Below are 26130 nucleotides of genomic sequence, written 5' to 3'. Positions count from 1 at the left end.
ACAAAAATCGCTAGAAAGAAAACAAAAGTTAGTTTTTTCAAAAGATTCTTTTTTCGTTCTCACATTCTCCCTCTTCCACGTGTTGATAACTGAGAAGTTTTACTTGTAGTACCCATTTTTTCCACTCCTCCAATTGTTCTTCCTCTTCCACTTCCATCTTTAAGTGTTGCTCTTTTCTGAGTTTCTTTTGCCATGTTATCGGTTCTTCCCATTGTTTCAGAAGCCATTGCTCTTGTTCTCGACAAGCGCTGGGTCATCATCCTTGTTTTGACTACATCCTTTGTCTGCTTTTCAATAAACTGCTCCACATCTTCTCCACATATAGTAGGCTTCTGAGTAGCATATGGAGAGGCAAAAATTGATGGTTGAGTTTTTGTGGATACCAAATGATGAAGGCTCTTTGATGCAGTTACAACTGCATTCATATGTGCCATTTCTGCTTCTTCCTGAAAAAAATAAAATAAATTATGATAAAAAATTAACAAAAGATAAAAAATTAATAGGCACAAGTTATTGATGCAAACCTTTGCAGCAAGCATTTGCTGCTGTACATGCTCATCTAAAAGTACTTCCATTTCAGCATTCTATTTGAATAATAACCTTTAATAGAGTTACACAAAATTCAAATAAACCTTTGATTCTATATTATTCAAATAGGCCTTTCTCTTATAAAAATCCAAGACATGCTTTCTAATATACCATCCTCGAAAGCTGAAAGAAAATTGTTAAAATTTGCGAAAAAATGAGAAATATGAATTCTTACAAACACTTTTTGAAATTTTGTTGCTGCAGCATTGAAAACATCCATACGCTCTTTCTTGCATTTTTCAGCCAAGCGACTGTTATATTCCTTTCTCGCAAGATGACGCCGATAGGCCTTTTGAATAATTAAAGCTTTTTCCCTTTTTGTAACAGTTAAATAAAAAGAAAATAACTAAAAATTATAATTATAAACCTTAAATTTTCTAATTGTTTTCGCGTACGATATCCACGAACAACTTTTTGAATTGTAATCGCAGCTTCAGTCTCTTTTTCACGATAGTCTTCGGCTTCTCTAAAAATGAGAAAAATAAAGTTTAAAAAATCAGTAGCATTAGCAATAGAAAATATATAACTTTGTTTTCACAAAATAACTGTCAAGTATTTGTTGCTTAGCCCAATGTTTATTCATAAACAAAAGTCGTTTTTTCAGACAAAATATTATATGGGTCATCATTTCAAAAACGAATTTTGATAGATTGAAATAAACTTAAGGAAAAATGTTTTGTAAATAAAACTTTTATATTTGGAATAGATACATAAATATTCAACAAAAAAAATATCAATATTCCAAATTTTTAAAAGAAGAATAAAAATACATATGAAACGAAACATTCAAAAATAATTATGCCTATAAAAGACTTTTATTAATAAAAGAAGGAACTTATCAAGCAGATGCAAATAAGTCGACGTAAAAGCTAACATTCATTACATACAAACAAGCTCAAGCCAACAGCTGATGCTGCGAAAGCGAGGAAACAGTTCGCGAAGCAGGAGAAGAATAAACCTGAGGCATAACTGGCGAACCACTGGCAATTGAAGAAATAAGATTTTCTTCTTCGTTTTCTTCTTTCTTCACCTCTTTCTCTTTCTCTTTCTCTTTCCCTTTCCCCTCTGAATCTACACTCCCTTCCACTTCCTCTGCAATTGTCGAAGCCACAATTGCTCTTTTCCCTTTCTTTTTGTTTCCTTTTGAGCTGTTTTTGTGTCTCTGAGCAGAAAGTGAAGGCTTTTGAGTGTGGGACAAAGCAGCCGTCTTTGAGAGCAGCTTCGAGGCAGACGGAGGCTTCAGAGGAGGAGTGGTGGGGAGAGTGAGGGTATTCCTTTGATCACTTGAAGAAGAAGAAGAAGAGGAAGAGGAAGAAGAATAAGAAGAAGAAAAATGCTGTTGAGAAGGCAGCCATCTCATTGTGTGTTGTGTGCGGCTGTTTCTTTCGTCAGCAAAGACGATGCTGCTTCTCACAGAAGGCGCAGTTTCGACCTCATTCATCGTCACTTTGTGTCCAGCGATGCCATATTGTGGATGTGCTTCTATTCGGATGGAGGAAGGGGTGCGGGTGGATGAGATAGAGGAAGAGAAAGAAGAAGAAGAAGAAGATGATGATGATGATGAAGATGCAAAATCCTTCATTGGATTGTTTGAGCGATAAGCAGAGTGCATCACAAGTGATGATCTCATCTTTGGTGACTGTATTTTCGTGTCTGCTGCTTCCATCTCTTCCCAACTGCTTATCTCTTTCTTCTCTTTTTCTTCCTTCCTCTCTTTCTCTTCCTCTTCTCTTCCCCCTCCTCTTCTTCCCATCTTTTGAGATGCATTCAGAAAGTGCTGATGTTCCGCTGCATTCATCTGCTTTCCACTGCCACGTGTGGAGTTGCGTGGAGAAAGAGAAAAGGGGGTTTTTGAATGAGGAGAAGTCAAATTGCTGTGAAGTGTGTGAGCATAACGAGGTGTGGTGTCGAGGATGAGAGAGAAAGGAATGGAATAAGAGTCTCTTTCACCTCGTGAGGAGGACGAGGAAAGCGGAGTGACGTCAGAAAGAGACATTTTTGGTTCTGGTTCGAAGAGAGAAGAGGAAGAAGAGGAAGAAGAGGAAGAAGAGGAAGAAGAGGAAGACGGAGGAGCAAAATCAGAGAGCGGAGTGACGGTGGGGGTGAGGGCATCGAAGGAGTGCTGAGAAAGATGAGATGATGAAGAAGAGGAGGAAGAGGAAGAAGAGGAAGAAGAATAAGGAGGAGAAGGAGAAGGAGAAAACGAAGGAGAAGAAGGAGAAGTGGATTGACTGTGTGATTGAGAGAAAGCATGTGAGTCAGGAAATGAAGAAGAAGAAGAAGAAGAAGAAGAAGAAGAAGAAAATGATCGTTGAGGCACATTATGAACAGATGACAGCACAATCTGTGGTGAAGTGACAGGGACACGTGTGGCAGGGAGCAATGGAATTGGATGCTGATATTCTCTTTCTCTTTCTCTCCCTCCTTCCCTCCCTCTTCCCGCTGCCATCTCCTCGTTGTCTCTTCTAAACCCGACTTTTCTGAGGTCGATGCTCCAATTGCTTGGAAGCCTTGCTCTTATTGCTGCATCACACAGAGCACCCGAAAGAGGCGTTGTTTGAGCAGTGCGGATGGAACAGGAGGGGCTGCGGTTCTGTTTGAAAGTGGCAGATAGCTCAGCTGCTGAGGCATTTGCAATGAAAGAAGAGGAAGAGGAGGGGAAAGAAGAAGAGAAAGAAGAAGAAGAGAGGGTAGAAGAAGAAGAAGAAGAAGAGTGAGTGTCTGGGGTGATGTTGAAGGGAAGGACAGATGGATCGAAGGGGCGGAGCATGCGGCGCCAGTGCGAGTCATCTGGTGGAATAGAGGAGGAATCGAGGAAGAGGTTGGATGATGAGGAAGAAGAAGAAGAAGAAGAGGAGGAGGAGGAGGGTCTGGAGAAGGAAGAGGAGAAAGAAGAGGAAGAGGAAGATGAAGAAGAAGGGCGAATAGCTGAACGAGGTCTTTGGCGCTGCATCAGATTGGCAGTTGGGAGAGGAGGAGGAATTGGTGTCACTTGTGGTGGAGGAGATGGATCAGGTGAAGAAGAAGAGGAGGAAGAGGAAGAGGAAGAAGAGGAAGAAGAGGAAGAAGATGAAGAAGAAACCAAAGAAGCATTCATCTGCATCTTCTGCCCGCACATCCTGTGAGCAGACAAGCTGCTTTTGGAGTCCCTCGCAAACCTCAGCCTCCTCCTTCGCTCTTCCATCTGCCTCTTCCCGATGTCTCTGATCCTCTCCTTCTCTGCCTTTTTGTGTGCGATTTCTTCTTCCACAATCTCCGTCACGGCAATCAGCGTGGGCAGAGAGTGTTCGGCTGAGCGGCGTTTGAGCGAGGCGAAGTGCTGGCGATGGGCAAAGAGGGAGTTGTGGGCACGGGACAAGGCAGCAGATGAGGGGGAAGAGGGGGAAGAGGAAAAGGAAGAGGAAAAGGAAGAGGAGGAAGAGGAGGAAGAGGAAGAAGAAGAGAAAGGAGAAGGAGAATGAAAAGGAGAAGAGGAAGGAGAGGCAGAATAGAAGCTTCGAGGGGTGTGTGATTGTTCTGGCTGGATGTTTGCTTCTTTTGCTTCTGGCTCTTCTGAATTCTCTTGCTCATTGTTAAGATCTGTTTGATTATTGTTCAAGTTGTCTGAAGGAAAAGAACTTGAAAGAGAAGAAGAAGAAGTAGTAGAAGAGGTTAAGGAGGAGGAGGAGGAGGAAGAAGAAGAGGAAGAAGAAGAAGGAACCGAAGAAGAATTCGAAAGTGAAGCAGCAAGAGAGGAGTGGAGATAATGAGCCGGAGAAAAGAAGAGCTTTGGAACGACTTCAGAAGGGACAGCTTTGATGACGTTGAGCGGTGAATCAGCTGAATTTCTGGCAGAAAGTGGACGAGAGGAAAGAGAAGAGTGAGGGCGAGGAGAAGAAGAGGCGGAGCGGGTGTGGAGAGGAAGAGAAGAAGAAGATAAAGAAGAAGAAGAAGATGATGATGAAACACGAAAAGGACTTGAACTAATGTTATTTGGCTTCGCTTCATTTTCCTGTGGAAATTCAATGGAATAATTATTTGTTCCTTCTTCTTCTTCTTCTTCTCTTCTTCTTCTTCTTCTGTTGCTGTTATTGCTATTGTTACTGCCATTTTCATTTGGATGGCGATGAAACAGCTTCTTCGTCTCTTCCCATTCGACATTCGCCAGTTTCTCTTCGATTTTCTTTGTCTTCTTTGCAATTGCAGATGCTGCTGCCACACTCCGCTCAAACTCTTCACACAGCTCATCCATATCCATTTCATCATCATCATCATAAACATCATCATCGTTATCTTCTTCTTCTTCTTCTTCTTCTTCTTCTTCTTCTTCTTCTTCTTCTTCTTCTTCTCTTCCTCCTCCTCTTCCTCTTCTTCCTCTTCCTCCTCCTCTTCCTCTTCCTCCTCTTCCTCTTCCTCTTCCTCTTCTCCTCTCTTTCTTCATCTCCTTCATCTTCTTCCTCTCCTCTTCTTCTCTCTCTTTCTGTGGCTTCCCTCTTTTCAGCTGGAGTCCTCCTACCATCGGCTTCTCTTTCTTGTTGCGAGGCGTCTCAAACAGCTTTCGAATGCCGTCAGCACAAAAAGGTGAGAAGGAAGAAGAAGAAGAAGAAGAAAGAGGAAGAGAAGAAGGAAGATGAATAGAAGAAGAAGAAGAAGAAGAAGAAATAGAAGAAGAAGAAGAAGAGGAAAAAGAAGAAGAAGGAGGAAGAAGAGGATGTATTTCTGAAGATATAATGATGGATTCATCAGAAGAATCACTTTGATCTGAAAATTGCATTTGTTTGTCTTCTTCTCCTCTTTCTCTTTCTCTTTCTCTTTCTCTTTCTCTTTCTCTTTCTTCATCCAATTTTGATGAAAAAAAATTATTTTGTGTTGAAATGGAAGAAGAAGAAGAAGAAGAAGAAGAAGAAGAAGAAGAAGGATGAAATGAATTAAGTGGTTGTGTTTGTGTGTGCACTTGTGGCTGGTTGAAGTGGGAATGAAGAGAACTTGGCGATGAAGTGGTGGATGAGGCGTCTGAAGAAGAAGAAGATGATGACGATGAAGAAGAAGAGGATGTTGAAGAGGAGGAAGAATTTGATGTATCTTTCTTTTCAATATGGTCTTTCTCTTTAAGATTTTCATTCTCTTTCTCTTTTCCTTCCTCAATAGCACGATCTTCTTCTTCTTCTTCTTTTAATCCATCTGATTGATTCATTTCAGCGCTTTCTTTATTTGCCAGTTGAGAATGGCTCAAAAGTGGCAGAGCAGCCAAAGACGAAGGAAAACCATTGAATTCTTTCTCTTTCTGTGAAGCACTCTTCTTCATCTTCCTCTTCAGTTCCTTTCCTTTTATTTTTCCTTTTCCTTTCTTTTTACCCTTCTTCTTCTTTGTCTTCGTCGTCTTCTTCTTTGAAACATCATTATCTTTTCCATCTTCCCTTCCAATTTCCTTAACTTCATTAACATTGCTATCATCATTCTCCTCTTCTTCCTCTTCCTCTTCTCCTTCCGCCACCTCTTCTTCTTCTTCTTCTTCTTCCCCCATTTTCTCTTCCTCTTCATTCTCCACCAATAGCAATGGTGGAAGCTGCGCAAACGAAGAAGGAGCTGTAGACACCTGTGTGAATGACCTCTCCTTCTCCTCCTTCTCCTCCTCCTTCTTCTCATTCGTTCCTTGTTCATTCACTTGATCCACAAATGGATCAACAATTGTGCCTAAACGATGAGGTTGCGCTGCTCCTTCAAAAACAGACAGAAAAAGCTCGTTTTCGTTGTTTTCGTCGCCTTCGGATTGGAATGGAGAGAAACCGGAGTTTCTGTCGATTTTTAGTTGTTCTTGAATCATTTCTTCTTTGTTTAATTGTTTGTTTTCATTAATATCATCATCATCTTCTTCATCCTCTTCCTCTTCTTTCTCTTTCTCTTTATCTTTTTTCTCTTCTTCATTTTCCTTCTCCTTTGCAGAAGGAGAAGGAGAAGCAAAAGAAGAGGCGATTTCGTCTATTGGTGGGTCAGCCAGATAGAACGAGCCCTGTCTGTCTGTGCCAAGAGTGCCTCCAGTGTAGAAGCGATGGAATGAGCGAGAGGAAAGAGGGAGAGAAGAAGGAGAGGAGGAAGAGGAGGAAGAGGAGGAAGAGGAAGAAGAAGATAATAATGGTGAAGAGGAAGAAGATGACAATGTTAGCAATGATGATCTTGCGGTGGAGAAAGGCGCGGCGGTTGAAAGAGAAGCAGAAGCAGAAGAAGCAGAAGAAGCAGAAGCAGAAGCAGAAGCAGAAGCAGAAGAAGAAGAAGAGAAAGAAGGAAGAGAAGACAAGGAAATGCTTTGAAGAGAAGGAACTGTTGGCAGTTTTTTGTGAAAAGACGGGTGAAACGAAGGAAAAGGCAGGCTGCTTTCTGAACAGCTGGAAGAGATTGGATGGTGTGGCGATGTGTTTTGTTGGAAAGAAAAGGAAAGAGAAGAAGAAGGAGAAGAAGAAGGAGAAGGAGAAAGAGATGATGTCAAAGAAGAAAGAGAAGAAGAAGAAGAAGAAGAAGATGTTATTGAAGGCAGTGGTAACACTGTCAAAGAAGAAGATTCCAAAGGCGAAAATAAACTCCTCTTATGTTGGCCATTTCTCGTTTGCCCTCTGTTCAAAAGAGCATTTTCATTGAATACATTTCCTTCTTCTCCTTCTTCTTCTCTTCCTCCTCCTTCTCTTTCTCTTCCTTCCTCTTCTCCTTCTTCTTCTGTGACTGTGTCATCCACAGGCTCTCCCGCATCAAAATGGCGGATGTGTTCTTTCATTGCATGCAAATGCTTCTCCTTCTGTTTCTGCTGCTTTTGCTGCATTTTCTGCATTTTCTGCATTTTTTGTTGTTTTTTCCTCTCAGAAATGGAAGAAGAGACTGGTTTTGATGCTCTTCTTGCTCCGTTCCCATCAGATTCATCATCATTTTCATTATCTTCATTTTCTTCTCCTTCTTCTTCGATCTCATCATCATCATCATCATCATCATCATCATCATCATCATCATAGTTAACTGCCACAAATTCATACTCACATTGATCATCTTCATCTTCATCATCTTCAATATCATCATCATCTTCTTCTTCATCTCCTTCTCTTTCTCTTTCTTCTCTTCTGCTTCTCTCTTCGCTTCCATCCATCGACGACTCTTCTCCATTGCGATATCTTTCGTTCCTTTCCTGCCTTCTTCTTCTGCGCTCCATCCTCTGCCTATACGCCTCCATCTCCATCTCCCTCATCCTCTTTGCCTCTTCCGCCTTCCTCTCCTCCTCGCCCATCCTCCTCATCTGCTCCCTCGCCGCCTCCCTCTGCCTCCTCATCTGCTCCCTCCGCCTCTCTCTGTCTTCCTTCTCTTTCTTCCTCTTCATCTCTGCGCTCTGCCGCAGGTGCCGCACAAACGGGCCCATCGGCTCATTCACCCACTCGCCGCTCTTCGGCCGGCCAATGCGGAGCGGAATGAAGTTCTCGCTGAACTGCGGAAATGCCCTCGAATCGTGTGGGAGAGTCACTGACGAGCCCTGGATGCGCACCAGCGGCGGGGCAGGGACGCTGAAAGCGCTGTGGCCGGGCAGAGGGGACAAGGATGAGGTTGATGATGTGGCGGATGAGGTGGCAGAAGAAGAAGAAGAGGAGGAAGAGGAAGAGGAAGATGGGCGGTGTTGTGGCGATGAAGGTGAATCTTGTGAATTTGATGTGCAGCATTCTGCAGTCTGATTAAGTGCTGTCTGGGTGGATGAATCGGTGTCTAAGCAGGAGCCTGCGATCGTTGCATCATTTGACTGCGAATGCTGTTTTGTGTATGTGCTGGTGACATAATTGGTGTAGCCGACGAGTTCTGATGGAAGAATAAATGAATTGCGCTGTGAGGCGGGCGTGCGCACAACAGGGAAAGGCGTCTCATTGGATGTGACAGCAGCATCGGAAGCTGAAAGAGGATGAGGGCTTCTCCGTATTGCCAATGTCATCATTTCATCTGAAGGAAGATTCACTTCTACATTCCTCATGTTGCTTGAAGAGTTGAAGTCTTTTTGGTTTTGAAGAGCTTCTTTCTTTGATTCCCGCACATTCAAGTATTTTGTTGTATTTTTTTCTTGTTCGGATGCTTGTAGTTCTTTTGTAGATTGATAAGATAGACTTTCTCGTTTAGAAATATTTGTTGGTTGTGAAAAGATCAATGCTTTTGATTTCTGCTTGAGCTTTTTCTGGAGCAAAAGAATTTCACAAAAATGACATGAAACAAAACTCACGCTAAACCTTTATATTTGTCCCTTCCAGCTCGGAGGATGTTTTTTGCTTAAATTTTGACGTTTTTTCGCTTGTTGTTGATTCTCGATAAATACGTGGAGATAGCGTTGGAAATAAGGTTGTTTCTCTCACTCTGTCACTTCTAAACACGACAAATTTAAAAATTAAAATAACATGAAGAGCAAACGCTTCAACATGTGAAAGTGTTCGTAAAAAATCTCTATGTATTTTCTCGGATTTCGTTCTCATTCCGGTTGTTTTGGGTCTAATATATGGAATTTTCCATCTTTATAAAAGAAATCCGAATGATAACAATTCCTGATAGAAAAAAAAATTATCTCAAAACATGTCTGTGGTTGTCCATCTTGTTATTTCATCCATTTTTTGTTGTTCAGAACGTTGAGCCATTTTTGCTCTATGTTTTATACTGTCTAATTTTCCCACAATCTGTGCTATACTCATTGAAATCTTCAAAGTTTGATTTTTGTTGAAATGATAAAAAATTTTTGGTTGTGATCACTTATTCAAAAAAATAAGTTTGCTTTTTGTTTTAATCATCATATTTTTGAAATTGTATCTTTTTTATTTCAAATTCGCGTTGTTTTTTTATTTATCCCTATGCTTTCTTGATGTGCAACTTCCTTTTGCTGGCAAGAAATATGTCAATGTTGGCTCGTCCTTCATTTCCATCATCTTTTGCGTCGTCACGAGAACCAACTGGAAGCGCATCTTCATCATCATATCCTTCATCTCAGTCAAGATTTGACACTTCATATTTACAAAAGTCTAAAGGAAAAAAGCAAAAATTTGAATTATCAGAACAGGATAAAAGAGAAATAAAAGAATCGTTTGAACTTTTTGATACAAAAAGAAAAGGAAGCTTGGATTATTATGAATTAAAGGTTTGTTGCATTTTTTTTTTGAATAATTTTAATTTATATTTATTTTTCAGGTTGCAATTCGTTCTTTAGGAATAGAGATTAAAAAGGCAGAAGTTCTTCAACTTCTTGAAGAATATAGTGATGATGGATCTATTGACTATGATTCTTTTGTTGAAATTAGTATGCGTATTATTCCATTTGAATAATTGAACTGTTAAAATAAAAATTTTTTATTTTAAATTAACTATTTTTAGTGACAAGTAAATTTAGTGAGCGAAATCCTGAGGATGAGATGAGAAAGGCCTTTGCAATTTTTGATGAGGACCACTCAGGAAAAATCACTCTCAAACAGCTACGTCGAATTGCAAAAGAGCTTGGCGAAGATCTTTCTGAAACTGAACTTCAAGCAATGATTGACGAATTTGATAAGGATCAAGATGGAGCGAGTTTGCAAAATTGTCAAATGTTAATCTTTAATTCATTTTTTATTTTCTTTAATATTTTCTATTTTCAGTTAATGAAAACGAGTTTATTGAGATTATGAAGCAAACAAGTCTATTTTGAGCTTTCGAAAGCTTGGTATTCATTTCAATAATTAACAAAAATTAACCAAATAACTTCACGTCATCACTTTTCTTTTCTTATGGATTAATGTACTTGCTGTAAATTATTTTTAGTGAGCAAACATATTTATAGAATATCTTAAATCAAAATATGAATTTCGAATGTACATTGCTTTTATGTAATGAAGATTATAATTGAATTTATTGAGGTATTGCGTTCAGCTATATGCTTTTTGCAAAACTTTTTCTGATAAAAAAACTTACGTATTATTTAAGGCAAAAGAATATTTAATTCGATCATTCAACAATTCAATAATAATAATGATAATTATAAAGCAACTCGATCTCTGCGTCCATTTCAAAAAAGCTGATGCAAAAAGACATTTCACTAAAGCTGATATTTTCGTGGTGACTTTGAGTTTTCACTTAACTCCAATTTCTTATATCATCAAATATGTGAATTCAATGTGAATGACAAAATTTCGTTGTTTTTCAAATGCACTTCATTTTCAAAAAAAGAGGAGAGGACAACGCACAAAAGTTCACTGGTTTGTATCATTGTTGAATTCAAATTCTTTACAAATGCTCTTTTGCTTTATTTTCCGTTTCTGTTCATAATCAGCACAATCTCCAAATCCATAAAATAAGCCTAAATAAAAAAAAAAAAATAGAGGAAATTAAAAGAGTGATTGATTTTGTGAATGGAGAAAGATTTTAATCATTTTTTACAGAAGAACTATTCAATGAAATGGATTAAATGATTGAAGAAGAGAAAACAACCTCGGAAAATGCAATTTTGCGGTTGAAGCATATTGGACATTACAAAGAAATGAAAAATATATGGGGTTGCGACTTTTTAAAATCTTTGTTAAACAAAAATTTTGAGAGGATGGATCTTGAAGAAGAAGAAGAAAAGAACGAAAATCTACTGATTGATCTTCGCGAATGCTATCTTTTGCTGAGCAGGTGGGCTTCTTCGGAGTTGATTTTGACATGTATGCCTTGCGTTCTGAAAGTTGCATCTGTCAAAGAGGAAAGCGAGGAAGTTCAAAAAGAAGTGGAAATTGCGTTGCTGGCTTTGTGCGAAATAGGAGTTTTTGTATGGGCACTTCTTTTTCATTTTGATTATGTTTGCTTTTTTTCCCCTTTATTTCTGATTAGAAAGTGAAACAAGAACAATATTTGAAGGAAATAACTGAAATCATCGAACATCAGCAGAAACACAGAAATCTAACAAAACTTGCCTATCAGTCTGCTTGGCAATTTTTAATGAACAGATTGTTCAATGATGACAGCTTGGAAGATACGATTGTGAATGAACTGAATTTTGTGAAAGAGGCAACAAAAGAATTGGAAGCACTGATTAAATGCATGGATTGGAAAAAAAAAGATGGAGAGGAAAAAGGAGGAAAAGAAGTGAAAGAAGAGATAGTTTTAATAAGATGGCTTCGAATGATAAAGATTTATTATCGCAGATGCAGATTGTGGAATGAAGAATTTGTGTGGCTTGTTAGCAGCATTGTTCAGTTATTTCGAACAGCGAAGGATAATTACAGAGGAATTTGTAAGGAATGCATTGAATTATTATCAAAAGCAGCTAATTGCAAAGCTGTGAAGGTTGAAAATTTGCTTAAAGGCGCAGCGTTTAACATGATTTTAGAGGTGATAATCCAGTCTACATTTGGTTTCTCGCAAATTAAATGATATTTGGATTTTTTTGAGGACTTTGTGAAAGGCTGAAAGAAAAATTGATAAAAAGTGAAGATGACGCAAAGCGAAAAAAAGTGAAAAGAAAGATATTTAAAAAAATGGAAAAAGAAGGATATGAAGGTTACATCATCAGGCTATGCTTTCGGATTATCGAAACAAGCTGGCAAAACTTTTTGATTTGAAATACTGAAAATTATTTTATTCATTGCTTATTTGTGAGCTTTTTAATTCACTTTTTCGATTTAAAGCAATGAATTGTTTCACTCTTTCTTCACTCAAAAAAAAAAAAAAAAAAAAAAAAAAAAAAAAAAAAAAAAAAAAAAAAAAAAACGGATTTTCTCTTTCAATGAGGAACTTCATTGGTCATTTGAATTATTTGAAAGACATTGCAAACACGCAAAATTGATTCATAAAAAGATAATTATTGATTGAGTCGAAAATTGAACAGAAGGAACGATTTTCTTTAATCATTGTTTGGTTGCTTTTCAAAGAAATGGTGGTGAAAAGGGCAGGGAAAAAGTTTAAGACAAGTGTTGAATTGTGAAATGAAGCCAAAAGGAAAATGATGCTATAGAGTTGCATTATTCAATTCATTTTCTCACACATTCACAAAATAGACTGAAATGTTCGTTGGCAATTTATCAAAATATATTTTTTTTAGAAAGCAGAGCAATCTGTAAAAGCTTGAGATGTCATCTTCATACCCTTCTTCTTCCAACTTTTCAAACAACTCCCTTTTGGTTATCTTTCTCTTTGCCTCTTTCATTTTGTCATCCCCCTTTTCTTTCATTCGCCATGAAATGAAATAAAAAAAATTCAAGCATTCATATGCTGTTTTGCGATCGATTATTGATTGCTGAATTTCCTCCAAAACAGCATCAACAGCTCCACCTTTCAACAAGTCTTCAACTTTCACACCTGTGCTATCTGCTGCATTTCTCAAGGAGGAAATGCATTGATTGCTTATTTCTCCATAATTATCCTTTGCTGTTCGAAGTATCCGAACAATGCTTTCAATAAGCCCAGCAAATTCTTCATTCCACAATTTGCATCCCCTAAAGAAATTATTGAAGGTTCTGAACCATCTCAATAAAATGTATTCTTCTTTGGTTTCTTTTCCTCTCTTCCAATCCACACGTTTCGACAGCTCTTCAAGTTCTCTTGCTGCCTCTCTCGCAAAATGCAGCTCATTCACAATAGCATCTCCCAAGCTTTTTTCATTGACAAATCTGCTGATCAAAAATCCCCAAGCTGATTGATAGGCAAGTTGAGTTAGATTATGATGTTCCTGATGATGTTGGATTATTTCTGATATTTCTTCCAAATACAGCTTTTTAAGTATTCTCTTGCAAAATATAAGAGGAAAAACAATAATATCAAAAAGGAAACAGAAATACGCATACAAAATATTCACGAATGCAACTCAGTGCCATTAGAGCCATTTCCACTTCTTTTCCAACTTCTTCTTTTTCCTCTTTCTTCAATGCAACTTTCAGAAGGCGACGTACGTATATCTTTAGTGTTTCATTTGAAGTAACATTGCATTTATTCAAGAGATGGCATTCGTAAAGATCATCCAAAAGTTTTTCGTCCTTTCCTTCTTTTTTCTCATTTCCATCACCAATCATTTCCTCAAATCTTTTGCTCAGTAAAGATCTTTCAAAACTTAAGTTGCTCGTGAATTTCAGTTCTTTCATATATCCTATATGTTTCAACACTAGAATGGCATTTTCCATCAACATTTTCTTTTCTTCAATCATTTGTTCCATTTTATCGAACTGTTCTTTTGTGAAAACAGATTCTAATTCCTCTTTGCGCATCACTTCCATCGCTTCATTTATCTCTTCGATTTTCACTTTCTGTTCTTCCTCTTTGCAATCTTCCAGCTCAGAAAACAATTCTGAAAATAAAAACAAAGAAATGATCACATTCATCGATAATTCAAATACAAAAATTGTTAGCAAACTATTGAATGCTTTCTCTGCACCATTTTCCTGCATTTTTGAAAAAAACATCACAATCAGAAAACAATGATATTGCCATTCAAATTAAAACCAAAATGCAACAAAAGTGAAAAAATAAATGGAACAAAATCTTCGCACTACCAAAGAAATATCTGCATTCACACCATTCTTTCAATTTTTAGTTTACTTGAAGTGTAATTGCAGAGAAAAAAAAACGCTTTGTCTTTTTCTGTTATTTGTAATGGAAGGTCTGATCGAATTACATTTTTTGAACAAATAATGTCCATTGACCTGATGTGAGATCGGTGAGTGGATATTTTCTGCAGAATTGGCAATATTATTATTTTGCATGATGGAAAGAGACAGCGACAAGGAGACATTGATTTTGGAATTGAGCGAGATCATTTACAAGAAATGCGTCTTTGAAGGAAATGCATTTTCCGAAATGGCCTATGAGTACAGTTGGATGATTGTATATTTCGTAGTTCTATTTTCAGCGAAGATATTTCCATCCGTCATCTTCACAGAGCTTGTGAACATGAACGATTATTGAAATGGAAAATATCTCCTTGGTTGTGGTGAACATGAGAAACAGATATCGAGTTCAGATGACAACTGCGTTGAGGGGAAGATTATTGACAAATATCATATTTTTCAAGAATTCTGAAAAAACTTATTATGTAATTGACTGAAAACTGTGGGCTTAAGAAAGAAAACAAAAACTTCACTTTTTTTCTGAAGGAAAGGAAATCAGTGCATTTGTGGATGAAAAGACTGCCAGAAATGATGGTGAACAAATCTGGTGTTAAAGCAGGAAAATGGAAGGAATAATGAAGATATATTGAGGAAAACGAGCATTTTCAATTGAATAAGACACATGAAATGATTCAAAAATTCATTTTGATTGTTTTTGAAATTTTTTATATTGTTTTTTCATTCTTGTTGTTGATAGAGTGAGGGATTTAATGATTTTGAAGAAGAAAGAGAAGAAGATTGTTTTCACCAATAAAGACATCTGCCACCATTTCTTGGAATATCAATTTGAATTGCGAATGACAACTTATTTGAGAATGCAATTTATGAAAGAAGCCATTCACAATTTCAAATTCAGCTGAAAAGACAGGAAACAGTATGGATATTTATCGATAGAAGATTTTCATTTTCCAACTTATTCCACCTGATCGTGTACCAGTTTCAGTAGAAATATTTCAATGGTCAATGACCGTTTCACGCAACGCACAAAATGTTTCACCTATGCCATGATTGATGTTGGCAAGCCGTCTTTTATCAAGTTTTCTGCCAGATGTTCAAAAGATCTCTTCTCACTTTTCTCAACTTCGCTGGTCACATCAACAAAAAGAGAAGAATTTCATTCACGACATATGTTCTTCCTCTTCTTCCTCTTTTCATCATCATTGCAAAGAAGGCAATGGCGTTTCAGCTGGAATTGGCAGAGAATAATCAACCAGGAAAAGCAAACAAACAAGTGAATGCAGAATTCAAATTGATCCTTTGCTTCTCCAAAATACATCACCAATGTCACGAATAAGCCCAGCAAATTCTTCATTCCACAATTTGCATCCCCTAAAGAAATTATTGAAGGTTCTGAACCATCTCAACAAAATGTATTCTTCTTTGGTTTCTTTTCCTCTCTTCCAATCCACACGTTTCGACAGCTTATCCAATTCTCTTCTTGCCTCTTTCACAAAATGCATCTCATTCACAATCACTTCCTCAAGACTTTTATCGATGTATAAAAGGATCATCAAAAACATCCAAACAGACTGATACGCCAGGTGGGTCAGATTGTGATGCTCCTGGTGATATTTAATAATTTCTTTTATTTTTTTCAAATACAGCTCTTGTTCAATTTCCTTTAAAAAAAAAAGGGAAAAATCATTAACTCCAAAATGAAAATAGAAGCGAACATATAAAATATGTGCAAACATGACTTAAGCCAACAACACTATCTCCACTTCTTCGTGTGTTTATTCGTTTTTTTCTTTATCCGATACAGCTTTCAGAAGGCAGCGAATGCAAATGGGATGGACTTTCCAATAAGATGGTTTGTGGGGCAAAATAGGGTTTTAATTTTATCTTGACCTTTTTTTTTAATTAATCATTAACTTTTCCCACAACTTCATATTTTAAAAGATTTTTTAGTATATATATGAATTCAATAGATAAAAATAAATACATTTTGAAACAAACCCAATTTCGCATGGGGGGAGGAGATGGGGGGCTGGGGGGAGTTAGCCCCTTCATTGAACTTCTGTGTGGAATTGGAGGGTTACATGAAGCATAAAAACTTTAGTTTGTTTAAAATGTTATTTTTCGATTTTTTTTCATTTCATTTCAATTTAAAAAATAAGAAATTATTATGATCTTAAAAATATTATTAAAAAAATGAAAATATCAACAGAAATAAAATTAAAAGAAGGAAAGAAAAAATTACAGAGAGCAATGTCTTCGCGCAAGTACAGGAATTATCACAGTCGGCTGGAGCGAATGGCTCACATCGTTGTGGATGGAGTTGTTCGTATAACTGATGCTATCAATTCTAAGGAATTCAGCCGCACAGGTATCAAAAATTCTGTGAGAGCTCTCAGAAAAGGAAGGCTGGTTGGAAAAGTTGGCAGACCTGCAGCAGCAGTGGGCGAAAAGGAACAAAGAGTTTAAGACTTTATTCATATTGAAGCAAAGTCTGGAACATGTTTAACGTTAAAAAACAAGAGAATTGGTTTGTTTAATTTTTATAAATATGTTTTAATAATTTGTTTTTCAGATGGAAAATGTTTTTAACGATAATGATGATGAAGATGCGCCATTTACCGAAGTTTCAATGTTAACGGCATATGGACTTGTCAAGCGTCACCAGGAGCTGAGGACTGGAGCATTGAAGAATCTGGACATCAACAGACTGGCTGTTTCGTGCAGAACTGTTTTGAAACATTGGTTCAAAGCACTCGCCGATCTGTATGAAAAGTTCCATTGTAATCCAGCTTTGGTTGTGAATGTTGATAAGTTTTCAACGCGAGTTCCAATAGATTCAAAAAAGATTGTTGTGCATTCTAATGATGCAAAAGAAGATTTTTCGAGTGAGACACCGAGAATGATAAATTCTTCATTCGTGATAGTTGTTGCAACTGATGGATATGCCTTTCCTTTTATTATTCTATGGCCAATTGTCAATCTGCCAGAGGATCTGAAAAGCCTGTTATCTCCAACGCTTGAGATATTGGCAAATAAAAACGGCTGGAAGGACAACGAATGTTTCTAAAGGTGTCCATTCTACATTCTTTAACCTTCCATAATCGAAAGAGGAAAGCGCATGTCACTTGAAAACGAACACATTCTTCTCCTTCTTGACTCGCATGCATCTCGCGCAGATCCATCGATCTGGCGAGAATTCCAAAAACAACAAGTCGACGTATCAACCTTCGTGCCACACATCACACACCTCTGTCAACCACTGGACAGAGGAGTGTTTGCTGTGTTCAAATCTGAGCTGACAAACAGATTTGAGGCTCCATCTTCTTCTTCATCTTCCTCCAAACGAGCTGCAATTTCCGACGTTCTGCCTCAAGCTATCCACACTGCATTATCTCCTTCTGCAATTCAGAAAGCTTTTGTCTGCAATGGTGTTCTTCACAATTCTTTTGGGTCAGATCTTTTGAAACTGCTGGAATCTTCTATTTCTCCTCTTCCATCTCGCAGAAATAGATTTTCCTTTTATGGAAATGTGATAACCAACGAAAATCTTTTTGAGAAATGGGAAAATCATTTGAAAATGAATATTGAAAGGAAAAATGAAATGGATGAAACGGAGAAAGATGAAGTGAAGACTGTTGTGGATGAAAAGAAAAAAATAAAAAGAAGATTTCTTCATGTGAAAAACGATGATTCTGATAAAGAAAAGAAAGAAAATGAATTATATCGAGCTGAAGGAAAAAGGAAAGTTATCAGAAGAATTAATTCTGATTTTGTTTTCTTTTAATCATGTTATTTTTTGAACTATTAACACTTCATTTTTTTGGGTCAGAATAAAGAAAAAGGGTCAAGATAAAATAATGACCCTAATGCAATCACAAAGAACAAGAAAGAAATTTGAATCCTTTTCATCCTTCTTCTTCCCATTTACATCAATAATCATCCTGAATTCTTCTTTTCAACAAAGATTCATCAAAATGAACTCTCCATGCATCTTTCAGCACTTCCAAACATCCAACATGCTTCAGTAACAGAACTGCATTCCCCATTGACAGTTTGCTTTTCTTCAATCGTTTTATCCATTCCTTCGAACAGCTCTATTGCAAAAGCAGAGTTGAATTATTCTCTGCCCATCTCCTCCACCAGTCCGCCCATTTCTAGGAAATTCTGTTTTTGCTTATCCTCATCACAATCTTCCTGTTCACAAAACAATTCTATAAAAAAATACAAAAATTCACGATATTTCACAACGATCAAATCAAAAGGGAAGGTGAACAAGTGTGAAAACTCGTCAACAAGAGGTAACTTTTGGATTCCATCTTCAGTCTTTTTCTCAGAGCCAGCTTTCATTCTGATTGTGAAAAGGGGGTGTTCAGTTTGCAAGAAAAGATGCATAAAAAAAAGAAGGATCATAAAAAAGGACAAATGGTGTGATTGCATTGGAAAACGATGATTTGGAACTTTCAACATCATGTTTTCTTCGTGAAGAACTGGAAAACAAATGGTTCATTGAACAATTTGTATTTGGAAGGCTTTATTCATCTTTTTGTCTTTCGATTTGATTTCTCGGAATCACAAAGAAAATGAAAGAACAAGCAAGCAATTTATGAAAAGACAGGAAATATTGTTTGGGGCTGTCAACAATGAGGGAATGGACAATTTTTCGAATTTGAAGATGAAAAATGGATTTTGAGATAATGTGGAAAAAAGAAAAAAAATAAGGTGCAAAAAGATGCTCAAAAGACTTTTTCTTGCTCCACCACAAAAAAGTGAGAAAGAAAGAAAATAGACATCATTTTTCAAATTGGTGAAAGGAAAAAACAAGTCTTGTTTTTGTTGAGAGGCAGAGGTGTCAAGTGCTTTTCGAACGAGTGAATTGGAATGGCAATTAAAAGGATTCAACAAACTTGAGGAATTTCTTTCTTTCCATTGAATCACAAATTTCAAACTGGAATGCTTTTGAAACAGTTGAAATGTTTTCTCAAAAAAGAACAAAATTGCAGTTAATAATGACTTGGTGCAATTGCTCAAATTTTGTTTGAAATCAATGATTTTGTCATTGTTGTGTGTTGGATGAAAAACATTATTCATTCAGATTCAAAAAAATGAGAAAAAAATATTATGTTCAGAGCAAAACTTCTTTTAAATTATGCCTTCAAAATTGGAGATAATCACATCTGCTTTTGTTCACTTTTTGTGACTATATCCAATTGTGACTATTCGCGATGATGCTTTATACAGAAAATAATATCAATTTTTTTTTGAAATAATTAATATTGGGTCGATTTTTTTTTTTTTTTTTTTGTTTTTTTTGTTTTTGAAAATTCTTCACATTAACACCTTTTTCAATTGAAATAACAACTTTTTTATGTTTGATTATGTTAGTTCGACAAAATTGAACGATTTATCTGAATATACGAGTTTTTGAAATTACTGATCAAAAAGTCGATTTTTCAATGAATAATGAACCCTTTAAAAAACAAAAATGTTATTTCATATACCATCGTTCCAAAACCCGGTTCTTTTTTAAATACCCGGACTAAACAAAAACATTTCACATTTCAATTTCGCAATCATTCCTGTAATTTGTTCATCCAATTTCAGATAATCGTTCTCAAAATTCAAACCGTTGGTTTTCATTGATTTTTTTTAATTTAATGTCAATAATTGCATAAAATTGAAGTAACATCGAAATATTTCAGTTAAAGCAAACAACAACATTACAAATTGAAAACATGAAGGAATATTCTTAGATTGATAATGTGCAATATATTTGTGCTGAAACAAATTTGATCGAATGAATTTCTTTTTCTTTTTTGAAATTTCATTATTTCGGTCGAATGATCAAAACCGTTTAAATGACAAACCATTGCCTTCTTTCTGCATCAGACATACTAAAAAATTGGCATGTGCTGAAGAAGCCAGCAGAAAGTGAGGATACATCTGTTCCATATTTTCCAGATAAAAAAGATGACAGCATTCCTTTGATAATTCGTATTAAAAATGTGAAGCAATCAGGAAATCAGTTAAGGAAATTGCTGAGCGACAAAAATGAGTCAAATGAAAAGAGTTTGAATTCTGAGAAAACATTTAACAAGTGTGAATTAAGAGAAATAAAAAAAAAAAAAAAAAAAAAAAAAAAAAAAAGCGACTTTTTATTTCGTGCGATGATGATGCAAACTTTGCGAAGAATTTCAATACTATTTAGATTTTTGTTGTTCATACCAATTCAATTAACTTTTTGAAAAAGTGTGTGTGTGTTTGACTTTTTCGTGAATAGATATAAAGATTGTTATTAATTACGATGTTTTGATCTTTATTAAAAAAAGATAGTCAAAATTCACTTAAAACTTGTGTGATTATTTTAGAAATCTTAACTTTTTTCGGGGTGATTCTGTTTCAATAATTGTTTGGTCTTTGTGAAGAAAAATTGCAATCAAATTAAAAATTAATCACAACTGTGCAAAAGCCAATGTCAAAGCTGAAATATAGATGAAGATGTTCCAAAAAAGCCTTATTCCTTTTTAGTGTTCATTTGTTGATACTAATGTGAAATTTTCGAACCGAAAATTCTGAAAGAAAAAATATGATTTCAAAAATAATCACCCACTTAAAGAAAATTTGTGTGAATAAACAAAGAAGAATATTCTCTTTTTTAAGAAAAAGTTCCGGGTTTAATAACAATGGAATATGGACCTGTGATTATATGTGATGGAAAATGAACGAAAAAATTGCCAAAAATGTCAATGCCTGGAAAAATGTGACGATAACCAATGTTGACTATATTTGACGTGATAATATCCGGTTTTAACTATTCCTCAATTTCTTTTTAGTCAAACATTTACTATTTGCTCAAAAATGATTCTTTTGTTATTCGAATATAATGTTTTTCATTTGTGATCAAAGATTATTTGAAAACGAACATACCGAAAAAAGCTTTCATTTCAAAAATATTCATCAAAATAAACTGCAAAAGACTTATATCTTATCATTCAGTTCGCATTTCAGTGACTGCGATAAGTGACTGCATGCCCACTTACTAAAAATCAAATATTTCAATTAGAGAGAAAACCCAAAACATCAACGAGACACAATAAGTGGTTTTTCACAATTAAATAAGTTCAAAAGTGTAATCAAAACAACAACAACAACAACAACAAAAAAAAAAAATTAAATAAATAAATAAAAGACAAAATGAAATAAAAAAAATTATTTTGATTGAGGAAAGGAAGTTTGATTTTTTTGTGGAACAAATTTTTTTAAGACAAAAAATTTAGTGGAAATGGGACAGAATCTTTCATTTGTGAAATATTCAATGATTTGTTCTAGACTTTTTTTTTAATCGAATGATAATTATTCTGACATTTTCTTGCAATCTTATATATTAAATAATAAAAAATCGAAAAAAATCTTAAAAAGAACTGTGTGGAACAAAATTCAGAAAGCGATAAATTTCGTTCCAAATGGGACAAAATTTTTTGTTTTTTTGAATTTAGTGACACAGTTCTTCAAAAGATTTTTTTACGATTTTTTATATTTTTTCATTTGATGTTGCACAATAATGTTAGTTTTGTAATAATACGATTGCAAAAAAAGTCTGGAACAAATCATTGAATTTTTCATAAATGAATGAATTCTGTACCAAATTGATAATTACACCCTTATTTCTAATTTATTAAAAATAAAAAGAAAATTAGTTGGTTTTGGAGAAGAACAATGAGGCATCTCTCCGAAACGCATGACTATAACAAAACATTTTCTTGGATTAATGTTCCTTTTTTTCAGCCGATGGGACTTGCATTTTTTAGTATTATGTCAATTTCATTAAGTTCAAGCATTAGCGAGTTATTTGAAATAAAAAATCGAAAAATTCGTTTCGTAATGGACTTTATCGTAACTGTTATACCAAGTTGTATGCAAGTAATGCTTTGTGATCATAAGGAAGAGTATTATGCTCAAACTTTTCTTTTTTGCATGTATATTGGGGTTATTTTTGTGTATGCTTTTTTCATTACTCTATCACTCTTAACAGCTTTCAATTTCGTCAATAAAATATAAGTGCACTCTTGAAAAAAAAGATTTCATTTTACAAAACGCATATTTTGAACAAACTAAATCAGAAAAAGAACCTTCTTTTTGAATATCCACGGGAATTTTTGATGTTAAACACTTGCATTTGTATCATGGGTATCGATTTTCCACCAAACTTTCCTTCTTTAGCGAAGACCCTGGTATTTGGCTGTTCTTTTGTGTGCTCTTTCTTTGTTGCAGTGAATTATTAAGAAAGGAAATAATCATATTTAATGAATATATTTTCAGATGGATGCAGGAATTGCACTTACAATTTGCGGGACAGCATCATCTTTCCATCGAAGAATGAGTGATGAATTTGAGAAAAAACCTTTCACAAGAAGTTCAACTCTGCAAATTCTGAAGAGATCTATTACAAGAGACGGAGTTTTGCTAATCATTGCTTTGATAAGGGCAATCTTCTTGCTTGTGACAGTGTGATCTAATCAGTTAGATATTAATATGAAAAGTTTTTCCCCAAAAAAAATTAAAAAAATTAATATAACTTTATTGAAGGATTTTGACTATGATATAAATGAGTACGGGGTACATTGGAACTTTTTCTTTTCGTTGTGTGCGCTGGACGTATCGGTAATGATACTAATTTGGATTACAGGCGATTATGAGTGGAAGCCTCTTTGGCTGTCTTTTGCCATTCTTGTCAGTTTGGTTTTAATTATTTTTGCATTTAATTTGAAATATGTGTGAATATATATATGTGTACGTATTTTGTTTCAATATTCAATTTTCATAAACATATATGACCATTTGTCATTTAGTTTATTCGACATCGCTGAAGTTTTTCAACTTGGAAGATCTGTTTTTATCGCCTCGAACATCATCGTTTTTTGGGCTGAACTATGAAGGAATACTGTCTGCACTTGGTGTGAAAAGCAATCAATGCTATTTGAGATATCAACTTTTCTTTCTTTCTTTCTTTTTTATCTTATCTAATCTTATCTTATCTTGTCTTATCTTTTTTTTAATTTTGTTTTTATTTATTTTATTTTATTTTATTTTATTTTATTTTTTTGATTCAAACGGAAACATATCTCATGATGCTCTCAGGATTTCCGTTTCTCCACTTTGCTGCTTCTTATCTGACACGCATTATCGACAAAAGCTGCACAACTTTTCGCTCTCAAATAACAATGTTCATCAAACTCACTACAGTTGCTTTGCTTTTAGCGATTGCTCCCTCCGTCTTTGCTTACTGCGCAAAAATGTATTTTGTCATCTGTTTTTTTTTCAATATTTTCAATTTCTTCACAATTGTCTTTTTTCCTTGTGATATTGATTTATGTGAATTACAATCAGGGCTGCCTCCTTTAATGACATGCTCCTCATTCCCATTCGCAATTCGGCATATTCCTTTGTGATGGTTGTGTTTGACATCTTCGACACAATTGGGAAATGGCTCCATTCGATGGAAAGAGCATTTGAAATGCCACCATCCAGAAAAATGGTATGAAAAAAAAGAAATAGAAAAAGAAAAAACAAATAAATCAATTGAGTGTTTCTGAATGCTGCTCACACAAATAATTCAACAAATGAATTTTTAAATATATTTATTTAAGCACAAAGTGATTTTAAAAATGAAACAAGGCAATCATCGTTATCTTTTAATGTGAATTCATTTTTTATAATTATTTTTTTAATAACGTTTTTTATTCCTATTTTTGAAACATTTTCACATTCAGAATAATTTCACCTACTTGATGAGATGCTTGTCATACAGAGAATTTTCTCATGTCTTTTCGTGGATTTTCGCGTTTGTAGAATCACTCATCATTGACTCACCTTCTTCAGATGCTTCTTCTGTTCAACCATCTTCTTCTTCTTCTCATTCTCCAGACACCTCCACATTTCATCCGTCATCTCACGAAAGCTCCTCTCAGACTGTTTTTGGCTATCTTTTCAGCCGCCGCCAGTTTATCACGTTTCTCGTTGCCAATCTGATGATTGGGCCAGTTCATCTCCTCTTCGACCGCCCCAAACACACAAACACACTCGGAAACATTGTGATTGTGTGTGTGTATATGCTGTGTGTGTGCGGTGCTTCTTATCCCCTCTGCCTGCTTGTGGACAGATTGACTGCAAAATCATCAAAGAGCGAAAAAGGCAAGCAAAAGAAGACGAAAAGAACAAGAAACGAATGAAAAACGGAAAACTTATAGCGAAAATGAATTATTTCATGTTTTAGACTTTTTTTTTTGATTTTATGTTTGGTTGTTGTATTGCATTTTTTTATGTTTCAGTACAACTTATTTCTCCTATTTTTAAGAAGCATGCCTTCTTTCTTTTTCATTCATTCTTTTTTAGTTTTCACATAAAAAATGAAACAAAAATACGAAGTACACACTAAATAAAAATGCATTCAAAAATAACACAAAACATAAAAAAACGAACAAGCTCGAAGCTTAAATTGGCAAATTCGTCAGAATATTTGTAATTTTCTATAATTAATACAACAATATTACAGATTAAAAAGTATCATCCAATTTTTTTCCATTTAACTTCAAGTGGGATATTTCATCGCAAGCGACAGAGGAACAATACGCCAGGAGCTCTGCACATACGCCGATTCTGAGCTAAAATCAGAGTCTGATTGGCTTTTGGAGTGCAGAGCAGCATCTTTCGCCCTCTTTTCCCTTCTTTCGATCTTCTTCTCTTGCACAGCATGAAGTTCAGATTCAGACGCCAATCGCATTTTGGTGTCTTCTTCGCTGCCCCACAATATTGGAAAAGTAACAGCTGCACCAATTTGAAAAACAAACAAACAAACAAAACAAAATTATAAAATAATTCATAAAATTAAATATAGAAAAATTATATCAAAAAGCAATATTTTTATTTGAAAATTAACATCCAATAAAAAAACACTTAACACTTTATATCATACTCTTCCCTTCAACTTGCTCAAGAAAGCTTTGCAAAGTGTCAATAATAAATGAAATTCCTTCAAAAAATCCAGTTGAATTTTCAGTTTCTGAATGATTTCTACAAAATAGAAAAAGAATATGTTCAGTACACATGAAAAAGAAGCTCAAAACCTATGAGAAGAACTTCCAAAATCAATTAGCCTAACTTTTGTACAAGCAGAAGACGAATTAACGGAAGAAGAAGAAGAAGAACACAAAATTTGAGGAAAATCATATAAGATAAGAAGTGAAACTCCAATTAAAATTATCGAAGACTCTTTGATGTATGAATCACGTATCTCAATCAGTTGATGTAAGATTGATTTGCAAATTTCTGCGTGAAAGACAATGCCGTTGTGGAGAAATGAAAATAAAGCTTGCTTTAAAAGCAAAGGCGTCAACATCCTTCCCCAATACTTATTCCTATAGACCACTTGGTCCGATTTACTATCACTTTCATTTTCATAAAATCTTGCAAAAATTCCTCCTATACGAATTCCAATTGCCGACGATGTGCTTTTCTCGCATTTAGCTTGTTGAGTTGCCAGTTTTTCTGGTGGAGTTTCATCATCTATTTGTGTAAATCCAAGCTTTAAATCAAGCATGCAAGGGTTCACAAATCCTGAAGATACATCTTGTAAAACAATGTATCTGCAGAATACGAGAAAAACAGAATTATAAAAACACAAAATCTTATAAAATCAAACGGTCTTGAAAGAGAGACCTCTCTCTGGGCAAGCGCAAATGAAAAAGATGTTGTAAATGGCGCATTTTCTTCTTGAATTGTTGCGTGTTCTAATAAATGCGTGACACCATAAAATGTTGGTATGTATTGCAAGAGTTTCGTATGTTTTGAAAGATCATTGTAAAATCTGTACTCTTTTGGTTGAAGAGGTTTCAGTATAAAAGATCGTTTCTTTAAAATAGGTAAATGCCCAGAAAGTTGCAGCGGATAGAAGGCTGCTGACTGAGAGCCGATGTCACTATTTTTTGTCATACGATCTGTACCT

At 35.4% G+C, this 26130-nt stretch overlaps 7 protein-coding genes across 7 annotated transcripts; 4 read left to right on the top strand and 3 right to left on the bottom strand.

Annotated features, from left to right (window-relative positions):
• Positions 1-59: 59 nt before the first annotated feature.
• On the bottom strand, positions 60-9050 carry MONOS_4496 (putative IQ calmodulin-binding motif family protein; the record flags this gene model as incomplete). The annotated part of the gene is made up of 9 exons (XM_067874572.1): positions 60-446; positions 525-584; positions 633-711; positions 768-902; positions 956-1054; positions 1494-5094; positions 5554-8758; positions 8811-8943; positions 8989-9050. 9 exons carry the CDS (start codon positions 9048-9050, stop codon positions 60-62), a joined length of 7761 nt encoding a protein of 2586 aa, XP_067719178.1.
• Positions 9051-9430: 380 nt separating this feature from the next.
• MONOS_4497 (centrin) lies at positions 9431-10301 on the top strand (the record flags this gene model as incomplete). Its single annotated transcript, XM_067874573.1, has 4 exons — positions 9431-9703; positions 9754-9862; positions 9937-10128; positions 10197-10301. 4 exons carry the CDS (start codon positions 9431-9433, stop codon positions 10244-10246), a joined length of 624 nt encoding a protein of 207 aa, XP_067719177.1. The 3' UTR covers positions 10247-10301.
• An 833-nt stretch (positions 10302-11134) lies between these two features.
• MONOS_4498 (uncharacterized protein) lies at positions 11135-12264 on the top strand (the record flags this gene model as incomplete). Its single annotated transcript, XM_067874574.1, has 2 exons — positions 11135-11344; positions 11407-12264. 2 exons carry the CDS (start codon positions 11135-11137, stop codon positions 11947-11949), a joined length of 753 nt encoding a protein of 250 aa, XP_067719176.1. The 3' UTR covers positions 11950-12264.
• A 144-nt stretch (positions 12265-12408) lies between these two features.
• On the bottom strand, positions 12409-14159 carry MONOS_4499 (uncharacterized protein). Its single transcript, XM_067874575.1, has 4 exons — positions 14084-14159; positions 13922-13949; positions 13359-13855; positions 12409-13300 (listed from the first exon to the last, which is right to left on the bottom strand). The coding sequence occupies exons 1-4, from the start codon at positions 14084-14086 to the stop codon at positions 12554-12556; spliced, it is 1275 nt and encodes a 424-aa protein (XP_067719175.1). The 5' UTR covers positions 14087-14159; the 3' UTR covers positions 12409-12553.
• Positions 14160-16382: 2223 nt separating this feature from the next.
• MONOS_4500 (uncharacterized protein) lies at positions 16383-17199 on the top strand (the record flags this gene model as incomplete). The annotated part of the gene is made up of 2 exons (XM_067874578.1): positions 16383-16592; positions 16705-17199. 2 exons carry the CDS (start codon positions 16383-16385, stop codon positions 17197-17199), a joined length of 705 nt encoding a protein of 234 aa, XP_067719174.1.
• Positions 17200-21836: 4637 nt separating this feature from the next.
• Positions 21837-24504, top strand: MONOS_4501 (putative glucosaminylphosphatidylinositol acyltransferase). The gene is made up of 8 exons (XM_067874579.1): positions 21837-22126; positions 22189-22378; positions 22449-22634; positions 22716-22863; positions 22979-23083; positions 23268-23424; positions 23517-23664; positions 23900-24504. The coding sequence occupies exons 1-8, from the start codon at positions 21846-21848 to the stop codon at positions 24356-24358; spliced, it is 1674 nt and encodes a 557-aa protein (XP_067719173.1). The 5' UTR covers positions 21837-21845; the 3' UTR covers positions 24359-24504.
• On the bottom strand, positions 24496-26126 carry MONOS_4502 (putative Inositol hexakisphosphate kinase 2). Its single transcript, XM_067874580.1, has 4 exons — positions 25828-26126; positions 25253-25771; positions 25102-25199; positions 24496-24953 (listed from the first exon to the last, which is right to left on the bottom strand). Exons 1-4 carry the CDS (start codon positions 26115-26117, stop codon positions 24718-24720), a joined length of 1143 nt encoding a protein of 380 aa, XP_067719172.1. The 5' UTR covers positions 26118-26126; the 3' UTR covers positions 24496-24717.
• Between the last annotated feature and the right edge of the window lie 4 nt (positions 26127-26130).

Source organism: Monocercomonoides exilis (assembly GCF_001643675.1).
Source record: "Monocercomonoides exilis strain PA203 chromosome Unknown scaffold65-413564, whole genome shotgun sequence".
NCBI classification, from domain to species: Eukaryota; Preaxostyla; order Oxymonadida; family Polymastigidae; genus Monocercomonoides; species Monocercomonoides exilis.
Note: the sequence above shows the minus strand (reverse complement) of the source record. Positions and strands in the feature narration are given on the sequence as shown.

What these genes read in the sequence shown, in the direction of transcription:
- MONOS_4499 (XM_067874575.1), bottom strand. An exon ending in TGCAGAGAAAGCATTCAATA is followed by an intron (nt 13,856 to 13,921) that starts GTTTGCTAACAA and finishes TTTTATTTTCAG; the next exon opens with AATTGTTTTCTGAGCTGGAA. An exon ending in GTTGCATTCGTGAATATTTT is followed by an intron (nt 13,301 to 13,358) that starts GTATGCGTATTT and finishes ATATTTTGCAAG; the next exon opens with AGAATACTTAAAAAGCTGTA.
- MONOS_4501 (XM_067874579.1), top strand. Translation starts at nt 21,846, where the DNA reads ATGAGGCATCTCTCCGAAACGCATGACTATAACAAAACATTTTCTTGG. An exon ending in AGGAATACTGTCTGCACTTG is followed by an intron (nt 23,084 to 23,267) that starts GTGTGAAAAGCA and finishes TGATGCTCTCAG; the next exon opens with GATTTCCGTTTCTCCACTTT. An exon ending in TTTGCTTACTGCGCAAAAAT is followed by an intron (nt 23,425 to 23,516) that starts GTATTTTGTCAT and finishes AATTACAATCAG; the next exon opens with GGCTGCCTCCTTTAATGACA.
- MONOS_4502 (XM_067874580.1), bottom strand. Translation starts at nt 26,117, where the DNA reads ATGACAAAAAATAGTGACATCGGCTCTCAGTCAGCAGCCTTCTATCCG. An exon ending in GAGGTCTCTCTTTCAAGACC is followed by an intron (nt 25,772 to 25,827) that starts GTTTGATTTTAT and finishes CGTATTCTGCAG; the next exon opens with ATACATTGTTTTACAAGATG. An exon ending in TTTGGAAGTTCTTCTCATAG is followed by an intron (nt 25,200 to 25,252) that starts GTTTTGAGCTTC and finishes TCTATTTTGTAG; the next exon opens with AAATCATTCAGAAACTGAAA.